This window comes from Narcine bancroftii, chromosome 3 (genome assembly GCF_036971445.1).
Source record: "Narcine bancroftii isolate sNarBan1 chromosome 3, sNarBan1.hap1, whole genome shotgun sequence".
Taxonomy (NCBI): Eukaryota; Metazoa; Chordata; class Chondrichthyes; order Torpediniformes; family Narcinidae; genus Narcine; species Narcine bancroftii.
Window position 1 is genome coordinate 259,459,651 of NC_091471.1, and position 11,139 is coordinate 259,470,789.

The 11,139-nt window shown below is 42.0% G+C and overlaps 1 protein-coding gene across 3 annotated transcripts in view; it reads left to right on the forward strand.

The window, feature by feature from the left end:
- The window catches only part of LOC138758591 (CREB-regulated transcription coactivator 1-like), a 57,961-nt gene extending 48,644 nt beyond the window's left edge, over nucleotides 1-9,317 (forward strand). For all 3 annotated transcript variants that reach the window (XM_069927769.1, XM_069927770.1, XM_069927771.1), the window contains one exon: nucleotides 298-9,317. In XM_069927769.1, coding sequence (XP_069783870.1) covers nucleotides 298-509 — 212 coding nt within the window. In that variant the 3' untranslated portion in view covers nucleotides 510-9,317. The remainder of the gene's footprint in view (nucleotides 1-297) is intronic.
- The last annotated feature ends 1,822 nt before the right edge of the window (nucleotides 9,318-11,139 follow it).

The following is an 11,139-nucleotide window of genomic DNA, read 5'->3' on the forward strand; positions in this document are numbered from 1 at the left end:
GTTCGATCGTAAAGGTTAAAGTGGGGGAGTTGGCGATGACAAAAGGGTAAAGGGAGTTTTACACTCTATTTAACCCATACTGTTCCGGGCCTGGTACCATAGCCTAAAGGAAATGTTGCCGGGGTTAGGCGACTTTCTGGAGAATGCAGTGGGGATGGGAGGGGAGCATTGGTTTCTCAACATTTAGGTGGATTCCTTGGCTGGGTCGCCTGGTTTGGGGTTACCAGGTTGGGTGCTGATACTTGTTTTCAGATGTTAAACTAAACTTGCTTTTGTCTTTCTATCTTTGCCATTCAGTGACGGGAGAGTCTCCTCCAACTCTGTCGAAGGAGTTGACCAATTCACTTGCAGGCGTTGGAGACGTTGCTTTTGACACTGACTCCCAGTTTCCTCTCGATGAACTGAAAATTGACCCTTTAACGCTGGATGGTCTGCACATGCTGAATGACCCAGATATGGTGCTGACGGACCCCGCTACAGAAGATACTTTCCGCATGGACCGTCTGTAATAAGTGACACTTGGACCCAGGACAAACCGGGGAGGCAGCCAAACCCCACCAGGGAGCGGAAATCAAGTGACCCAGTACGATTGGTGGAATGATGTTAGCGTGAGAGAGTAATGTGCAATGAATTCCGCTTCTTGTTCTGAGCTTGCAGCACTGCGACCCTGAATGAACCAAGTATAGCGCTTGCAGCCGTGTGGCACGCTCCTCCGTTGCAGCCTCTCATTGACTCCATTTCATATCTAGGTCTCTTGTTTTATTTTCTGTAGCCCTGTTAATATTGTCCTCTTGACCCTGGTGGGCTTTAAGTGCATCACTCTCATTGGCAGACTAACGAGAAGAGTGAAATCTTGTTTGTGGTAACTACAATACAGGGCAGCTCCAGGCCAACAGTCTGGTGACATCTGTCATTTAAACCAAAGTCACCAGTCTGAGGGTCCCGTCACTGCATCGTTGCCATTGTACTTCCCATGCTGCTCAGTTCATATTTATATTTTTACATGGTGTGTGATTTCTCCCCTTTGTCCTGCTCCCTTGACTGTGTTTGTGTTCAGCAAAAGCCACTGCCTTGTTATATGTTGCTGAGATAGTGATTGAGAGAATGATCTGACATGAGCTAAGTGCATGGACAGAAACTGTATTACTGCCAATGTTCTCGAGGGGCCAGCTCTTGCTCCCAGTTGCGTCCCTCTCGTTTATTTATTTCCAGCAGCATATAAAAAAAAATAGCTTCACATTTTCTGCCGGTCAGAGATCAGTGTTTGCTGCCAACTCTCTTGTCGAGGAAAACTGATTTTCTCACTCTCCCTCGTGCGAAAATGGCATTCTCACACTCTCTCAGTGAGAAATCGATATTTTTCCTCTTCTGCCCTCCAGCTGTAACCATTCGTATTCAGAGCCTGCAGCAAGATCTAACTTCAGAAGACTAATCTCTCCCTTCCAGACAGGAGATTATAAACATCCCTCCCACTTTGGTACGTGATGTGTAAGTGCTATGATATTTTGGGGAATGGGGTGCACTGGAGGGCAATGTCACTCTTTCTCATCCCTTGCACAGGGTCAAAGCTGTGCCCAGGCTTATCACTTGCCTTCAGTACAAGAAATTCCAAAATCTGATTCTTTCACTTCCAAGAGAGGTGCTGGTTTACACCATCAGAGAGATTAGACAACTAAAATAAAACACTACTGGGATTCTTCTTATGACTCATCCACTACAGGTTAAAACTCTTGTCAAACTTTTAACTGCACGGGTTCATTGTCTTCTGCCACAGCATCACAAATATTAGTTTAAGACACTAAGGTGCTGCTGGTCTGCTTGGCTGCTGGTCTGCCTAGCCATTGCCACACCAAACTTCCCACTAAAGTCTCTTAGAGAGAACACTAAATCGTCATATCTCCCAGCATTAAATGCAAATTATATAAAGCCAATTAAATTTTTTTATCTGAGGTTCCTCAGCTCTTCTCAATGTTGTAGCATACTTCTATCAATAGTCGGCACCCTTGCTACGTCTTCCTTTGCCCCAGCTCTTGATAGTCTGTGCAGACAGTAGATTCAGTCTTTCTCATGACGGTTAATCCTCCTCAACAAACTTTTGTCCATTGAGTGAATCCTCTGTCACGTGTTACTCTGTAATTGTGTCAAATCAGAAAATATATATTTATATATTATATTTACAAGAACACGTTTGAAGAGATAAGAGCCCAGTGTGTGTAATTGTGCCAGGAGGAGTTCAGTGCGAGCTTGCCCATTAAGGACTTAAGTAATACCTTTCATATTTTCTCGATAGTAGAAAATGGGAGCTGTGGAAAGGTAGCAAGATTTAAAGCTCCAAATATGTTATTAAAAGCTGGCGAGTATAAAAAAAACCAAAAGGAATGTTGGCCTTTACATGAAAGAGGCAGGATTTCACACCGAGGATGTTATGTTACACCCACACAAAGGTTCTAGTTCAGGGGTTTCCAAACGTTTTTTTTTTCCATTCACAAACCACCTTAAGTAATGCTATGCCATAGGAGGTTTGATATTAGTAAGGGATTACATAAGGTGGTAGGTGAGTGGGAAGGTTGAGAATCACTGATCTAGATCCAATTGTTACTGAAATATTTTGCTTGAGAAAAATTGTCATTGACGCATTTCTTTTGGAGTTTTGGCACCGTGCACATAACAAGACAATTGGGTAGGATTAAAACAGTGGTTTTCAAACTTTTTCTTTCCACCCACGTATCACTTTAGCAATCACAGAGCACCTATGGCTTAGGGTATGTGAGGGAAAAGAAAAAGTTTGAAAACCACTGTTCTAGCTGTAGCAGTGTGCTCATTTATGAACGCAGCACCTCGAGAAAAATGGCAGAGTGCAGAGTACATTCATTGAAACTGATGACATGAAGTACTTCACACAGATCAGTGGAACCTTCTCAAAGGGCCCTTTGAAGACTGAGATGGAATGATTGTTGGGTAAGTTTAGCAACAGAGACTGGGCAAAGGCCATTAAATGGAGTTAGCCATGCTCCAAATGAACATCAAAAGTTTCAATGGCTGCCTCCTGTTCCAATTCCACATTAACTACAAGGCAGATTTGAATCATTGTGTGACTGGAGCAGAGTGTAATGATGAGCAGTGTGGTCAGAAATAGAGCAGCTGATCTCTGAGTAACAGTGGGAAAGTCTGACAAAGTCAGACTTCTGGCAAAGTATCTGCCAGAAAGTAGTGAGAGCACTTATCCCAATGGTGTGCCACTGTGTCTGGGCTTTGGTGTGTGTAGCTCTCTCCGGACACCTGCCCTAAATGTTGTAGCTTTGGGGTGTTTAGAACAAATTGATATTTGCCTGGTTTAGTGTTAACCAGTTGTCATTTCATCGTCAGTCTCTTGTGTAGGTTCCCTGACATATGCCTCATAGAAAAGGCTAAGGGAACAAGTTCCAGCTTAGATGCCAAATCTGAACTTATTGTCTAAACCACTGCTCTGATGTGATAAGGCCAGAATTGACTAGGATCTCAGTGCTGTTTGCAGCAAATCTCTGATTTGTACTGTGTGACCAGGTTTGTGCTGTGTTGCATTTCTGCAGTGATGCAAAGAATTGTGCCTCACACTCTGCTGTGCCTCTCTGAGCTGCATTAATGGACTGCTGTGATCCCCTGTGCCTCACAATGCTGCATTGTGGCAGCGTTGCAATGTTGTGCCTCCCTCTGCTGCAGTGATTCAATGTATGGTGCCACTCCTCTGCTGCAGTGTTGTAATGTCCTGCCTGCCTGCCATGTTTGCCATTGCTGTAGTGTGCAATGCTCACTACCTGACTTTTGCACCATTACTGCAATGTTGCACTTTTCTCATTATAACATCATTTCTGCATGTTGAAGAGAAATTTCAAGTGCTTTGCCTCATCTCTATATGTATCAGGTGGAATTTTGTTAAACAAAGAAAATTAATCAAGTTATTTGGACATATTTGTGAGGGAAAAACTGCAGCTGTCAACAGTCCATTCTGGGATCTTTTATGGTTTTAAATATCAAAATATCAAGTAGTTAATATTTCATTGCTGTAAGTGAGAATAACATGATGCATAATGCACATTTTGAAATTGCTGAGCTGGTTTCTGAAGTAGTTTTCTTCTCTGATTCAATGAATGGGAACTTGGAATGGTTTGAGGCTTAGGTTTGGGAAAGCTGACAAATGGGTAGAATAGATTCTGAAATAGCCTGAATGTGCTGCAGGACTCCTAAAAAGGAGTGCACATATTACTGTAACTTCAACCTTCTACCTCCTCACTCCAAATTATGTACATGGGTGAAGCAAGACCCATCACTAGCTTTTATACAGTGTCTATCCTTGTGCTGTGAACATCCTTGGATCCTGTGAGCAGCAAGATTAATCCAGAGCCCAGACCAAATAAGGCATAGTATTAACCCAGTCCTAAATTTGTGGGGGTGGGGGGGGGAAGGTTGCTGCAATAATTAAAGATTTTGTGAGCAGCTGCATTAATCCTGATCCAATCTCAGTAAGTACCTGCACAAACAAAATTCCAAGCTCATTTAAGATCTCCGTTCACCCAGATCTTGTACTCTGTGACCAGTCCAATTAAGCAGACTCCAGGCCTTGGAGACTTAGCATTAACCCAGATTCTAGGTTCATAGAGGTGCTGCATTAACAGAGGTACAGATTTTATAAGTAACTGCTCTTTTAGGAGCTGTGTTAACCCAGGATACTGAGAAGTTACTGACAAAAAGCTCTTAATGATTAAAGTAAATTAATGTATTTGTAGGAGTAATTACTCTTGAGGTTAATTGGTTCTTGTTCTTTGGTTATCTTAGAGATAGGCAGAGAGCAGCAAAACATCAAAGGTCTGCTCTGCACTGTGGCCCCAAAGTAAATTGGTGCTTATGAGACTATCCTTGAGATTATTGACTAAAATAGTGAACTCAGGCTGTGAAACTTCCAGCAAGAACATGAGTTTTACTTAAGAGATGTTGAATACATTTAAACGGTTTGTCTTTACTGTGATTTGTTAAGGGTATCATCTGATCTTTGATGTTGTGGAAGAGAAATTACGATGAGTTCTGGGTCGATCGTGGTTTTGCACTTTGCTCAGTGTGCTTGCAGCAATTCTATTTCAGGTAACCTCAGCAAGGCCAAACTCCCTGTGGTAATCCAGAGCGTTGGTGTTGGTTCTCAAGGGATTATTGAGAAGCAGTTCTATAATTGGGATGGGAGTAGGGAAACTGTGATATTTTAATGGGACCAAACATGCACCAAAATGTTTACATCAAGAATATGCTTAACACAAAGTATCTCTTGATGTCACAAGTATGCATGGAAGAATACAAGTCTGAGAGTGCTGTCATGTTTTGGTCAAATCTGGTGCACTAGGAAGTGACGAACCAGTGCTTGCATTCTTCAAGCATCATCTTAGGACACTCCTAGTTCCTTCATAATCAATGGTCTTTGTTCAGGCACTAGGAGTAGGATAGATTTGACATCATCCTCTTTAGCAGATATCTGCGCTCAGAGTGGGCAGTGTTCTAGAGGTTTAGTAATCGCATCTTTACTGAATGTTTGCTCCCTATCTCACACTGGCAACTCACTAAATAGATGAGAAAACGACCCGTGTTGTAGTACCGGGTGAGCCGTTCACACTGGACCACGAAATCCTTGGTTCATGTGGGTATTGTGGATCTAAGGGGGGGCTTAACCTCCGGTGGTGACGTCCCGAGGGCAGTGAAATCATAGCAGGAATAAGGCACAGACGCACACCATAAATAAAAGGCCACAGGGAAACACGCGCACAATTTAATAAGACATATGCGCACAATGTGTAAAAAAACTGGGAAAATCGACTGCAGTGGGCTTCAGACTGTTCAAACTTGGATCAAACCTACAGACTAGCTTATCATTATTCCTCAAATAATAGAGTATAACAGCTATTTACATAGCATTACATTGTATTAGGTATTATAAGTAATCTTGAGATGATTTAAAGCACAGGTACGCACACGCTGACAGCTCTACCAGCTGCCCTGTGACAGCCCCACTGGCCACCCTATGAAATATAACTGCACTGATATTAAAACTATCACACTGACATATGCACGCACACAGGCACTAAAGTCACTAATGATGCCTGGTTGAGTAGGTTGGCCGTTCACACTGAAGCCGAGTCAACTTAGCCAGGTTCTGATACAACCCCCCCCCCCCACCGTATCATGTATCAGAGTTGTGTTGATAAATTTTACCTACCCCCACCTTACCCAGTTGGGAGTGTTCACGCTGCCAGGTGACCTGCTAAATACCCACTGAATTGCTCTGTTCAACTCACGTTATTTGGCAGGGTGAAATTAGATGCAGGTGTGCACTGTTGTAAAACTGGTGGATTGCAAATATAAACCTACTCCTTATTGAAAGAAGAGGTAAACCTTAGATCCACAGGCTAGTCATTGATGGAGAAAATGTTAAAGTCGACTCAGGGCCAAAATAAATTGTTATCGACAAAAGTTTGGGGTAATAAAATAGGAGATTTACTGAAGGCATATTGTGTTTGTCTAGCTTGAATTGCTTTGAAGGAATAACAGATTTGATGGGGGATGATGGTTATGAAAATTGAAGATAGCTACCGTGTAACTCATTGGGTTTACAAGGATACAGAATTGGCAAGGGGACAAAAGCAAAGACTAGTCAAAAATTATTATTCCAAAATCTGGAAGGGAGTGTGCAATGTGTTTTCCCATGGGTGGGATATAAATTAATGATCTAATCTTGTTATTCAAAGTACCATTTCAAAGATTGCACATCACAAAATTGTTGAAGGTAGTAAGCATTGACGGGGTGGGTGGGGGGAAGAGGTGTAGTTGTCTACTCAAAATGACATGCAAGCTAGCGAAATAGGCAGCTTTTCCATAGGGAAAACATAACTTTGGGAAGTGTGAACTGATTTATTTTGGTAGATTGATTTTAGAGAGTGAAGATAAACCCTACAGATGTAAAGAGGGCACATGAACAGAAGGACTGGGGGTGTGTGTACACAAATCTCTCTGAAGATGGCAGAACATGTTGGGAAAACTTAGAAAAGCTCAGGATCATGGCCTTTTTAAATTGAGCACATCAGAAAAAAAGGATGATAAATTGAGATCTTGTGACACATTTAGCAGACCAGTTAGCACGGTGCTATTACAGTGCCGGTGATGTAGGTTCAGATCCAGCTCTTTTAGGAACCTTTATGTTCTCCCTGTGACCACACGAGGTTCCTCCAGGCTCCAGTTTCCTTTCATGTTTCAGAGTCATTTGGGGTTGGTAGGTTATTTTTGTTCACGCGGGTGATTATGGGACGGCGTGGCCTCATGGGCTAAAAGGGCCTGCTCCTGTTCCTGTTCCTCATCTCTAAAAAAAATAAATCAGTGCTATCCATGAAGTGGTATATTGTACCATCTTCAGGACAGCACGCTTATCAAAGGAAATCACTGCCTTGTTGGGGATTCAGAGGGGATACGCCAGAAAACCCCAGCAAGTTAGGTGAGGATTTTTGCAGCAGGAAGAAAAAAAAATTATATTTATTGGGTGGTTCAAACTTTCAAAGGATGGAAAGATTTTGAAGAGAGATGGAGAGGCACTTTTTTTTACTGTTGGAAAGGAAATTGGAATTGCACAATTGTGGGTAAGGAGCAAGGGAGTAGAATTAATTTGATCTCAACCATACAAAAAGCATGGACACAGTGGGCCAAATGTCTTATTGCCTCTGTCATTCAATATTTCTGCAATGCTGCGGCTATGATTACAGATTTACTTCTTGAACCACAAGAAGCTGACAGATACAAACCTACTCGCTCCATCATTGCACGCCCATCCAATTACATAACTGCCTTCAAGGCTCTGTGCCTCTGTCATCCTACAGCAGTATCATTGGATAGAGATTGATTCCTAATGCTGGTTAACCAGAAAATTGTCAGCCATTAGTCAGATTGCAAGTTGTCATCACACTACATACAAAAACTCTTCCAAACTACACTGAACTCTGGTATTCTGATGTGGCTTATGGTGGTGTATTTGTTTACTTCTGTATATCTACAGTTGGGATCACGATGTGCTGCATACACTCTATTGTCCAGGGTCATGCTCTGTGAGGCACTGTACTTCCACAGGGCCAGTGTGCTGTGTTCAATATGACAAAGCAGACAAGCTGTGCCTTTAACACCAGATATGATGGATTATCCTTGTAAAGATTCCATTCTAGTGGTATTTTTGAGTTCAATACAGTCTAGTTTGTGCTAGGCTAGAGTGATTGTTGGTCATTTAAACAGTATCAGTGAACAATCATTGCAGTTTTGAAATCTGGTGTAAATTTGTTTTCTGCAGAGTCGGTGGATGGTGGTTACTTAAAATGGGAAGAAAAACTGTGTTGATTATTCTCTGTATTCTCTGAATACAGGATTGTATTATAAACCGCTCGAAGAATTACAATAAAGGAGTCAAGGCCCCATTGGTTAGAAGGTTTTATACCAATCGGTGTTGCTTTTTAATCCGGATTTACTTCACATTGTGAGTAGCCAACAAAAAAAAATATGCAGGTAGTGTGGAACCAAATAGTTTAAACTTTTTGTTCACCATCATGTGTAAAAAGAGCAGCACTCGTATTGAACCAAAAGTGAAATTTTTATGAAAGGATGTTTATCAAAATAGTTCAAAGCTCTCATAGATGCTCAGGTAACATCAGAAGGTAACTCATTGACCTCCAGTTTCCTGCCCATCAGTCTGGCTGTGATCCTTTAATTAACCTTTTTTGAATGATCTGAACTTTCATGATTCGGTCATCACTTACCCTACATAATCTCATGAAAGATTCTGAATTACAAATGCTCATCAAGTGGCACTTTGCAATCAGATTACGTTGACGTTTCCCTCAGTTAGGAGGGCCTTTTTGACATGACGCTAACCTGTGACTGTCACGTCCACCTGAACCATCTCAAACTGTGTGTGCACCAGACCCTGATGTGTTTCACACCCTTGCCCTCACCAGACAAACTCAGAAAAGGAATTGGCAGCAAATCCTTTATTTTCTCTGGAGATGCAGCAAAGCAGCTTTCCCAAAGGATCACCAATCAGATTCCATCCTCAAACTCACCATCAACTTATTTATTTTTCTGATGTCTTGGTTTTTATAAATAAACTTTGAAAATTTGAAGAGGGTTTCAGATGTATTGCAAACTAATAACCTGTACTGACTGACTGTCAAAGGATCCTCATTTTAAAATGTAAATGTTTTTTAAAGTTTATGTTTGTGTGGAGGCTTCTGTCTTTGTAAATGAAATGTAATAAAAGTTGAATGGTTTTCTGCTTGCAGTCCTTCGCACCTTCTTCTATTCTCATTTTCTCTGTTGAAGCCTGATTACCTCCAGTGCTCAGTACATGTTCATAACGTGTGAGCCATGAATAAGGTCTGACCTTGTTTTCAGAGCAGTATAAAGGTGGCTTTGCTTCAAATTAGTGTTGTAGCTGCCTTAGGAAAGTTTGATCACAGGATATAGGAGCAGAATCCATCGAGATTGCTCCGCCATTCTAATCATGAGCTGATCCATCCCACCCACTCAACCCCACTCCCTGGCATTCTCCCCCTAACCCTTGATGTCCTGACTAATCAAATACCTGTCAATCTCTGCTTTAAGTGCGCCCACCGACCTAGCTTCCATAGCTGCCTGTAGCAACAAGTTCCACAGACTCATGAACCTCTGACTAAAGAAATTTTTCTGCCTCTATTTTAAATTGATGCCCTTTTAATCCCTCTTGTCCTAGAATCCCCTACCATGGGAAACATCCTTCCACATCTATTCTGTCCAGGCCTTTCAGTTCTGCTGTACTCCAATGAGTACAGTCCAAGAGCCAACAATCGTTCCTATGTTAACCCTTTCATTCCTGATATCATTCTACCCTCTCCAATGCTATCCATGTCTTTTCTCAAGGTGCCCAAAACTACACAGTACTCCCAAATGAGGTCTTACCAATGCTTTATGGTCTCAACATTACATCCCTGCTCGTTTGCTATTCCTCTAAAAATGAACGCCAACATTGCATTCGCCTTCTTTACCACCGACTCAACCTAGATGTTAACCTTTAGGGCATCCTTCAGGAGGACTCCCAAGGTCCTTCTGCACCTCAGAATTTTGTATTTTCTCCTCATCTGCCTGTCTATTCTACCAAAATGCATGACCGTATAGGTTCCATAGGGAAGTATAGAGGAAGTTTTACTCGAATACAACTTTTGATGGTTAAGCTGTAAATGTATCTTGATTTTCATGTCAAGAGGAAAAGAATGGTGAAATCCAGAGTAGGTCCCTTGCAGTCGGAATCAAGGGAATAAGGAAATGGCAGACCAATTAAATTCTTACTTTCTGTTTTTACAAGAGGATACAAATAACCTCCCAAGGATGTTGGGAAACAGAGACTAATGCAAGGGAGGAACTGAAAGAAATCAGTATCTCTAAGGACATGGTCTTGGGGAAATTGATGGGATTGAAGGCAGATAAATCCCAAGGGCCTGATAATCTACATCCTAAGGAAGTGGCCATTCAGATAGCAGATGCTTTAAGAATTATTTTCCAGAACTTGATAGACTCAGGATCAGTACCCATGGATTTGAGGGTAGCTAATGTTACCCCACTATTTAAAAAGGGGGGTAGAGAAAAAGCGGGGAATTATAGGCCGGTGAGCCTTACATCAGTAGTGGGCAAAATGATGGAATCCATTATTAAGGATGTAATAGCGGAGCATATGACTAGTAGAGAAGGAATCGGATGGAGTCAACATGGATTTACAAAAGGTAAATCGTGCTTGACAAATCTATTGGAATTCTTTGGATGGTGACAGGTAAAATAGATGGGGGAGACCCAGTGGATGTGGTATACCTGGACTTCCAAAAGGCCTTCGATAAGGTCCCACATAAATGACTGGCTTCCAAAATCAAGGCTCATGGGATTGGGGGCAAAGTATTGATGTGGATTGAGAACTCGCTGGCAGGTAGAAGACAGAGAGTTGGGATAAATGGCTCATTTATAAGTGGCAGGCGGTGACCAGTGGGGTGCCACAGGGACCTCTACTGGGACCCCAGCTGTTCACAATTTACATTAATGATCTGGATGAGGGGATTGGATGTAATA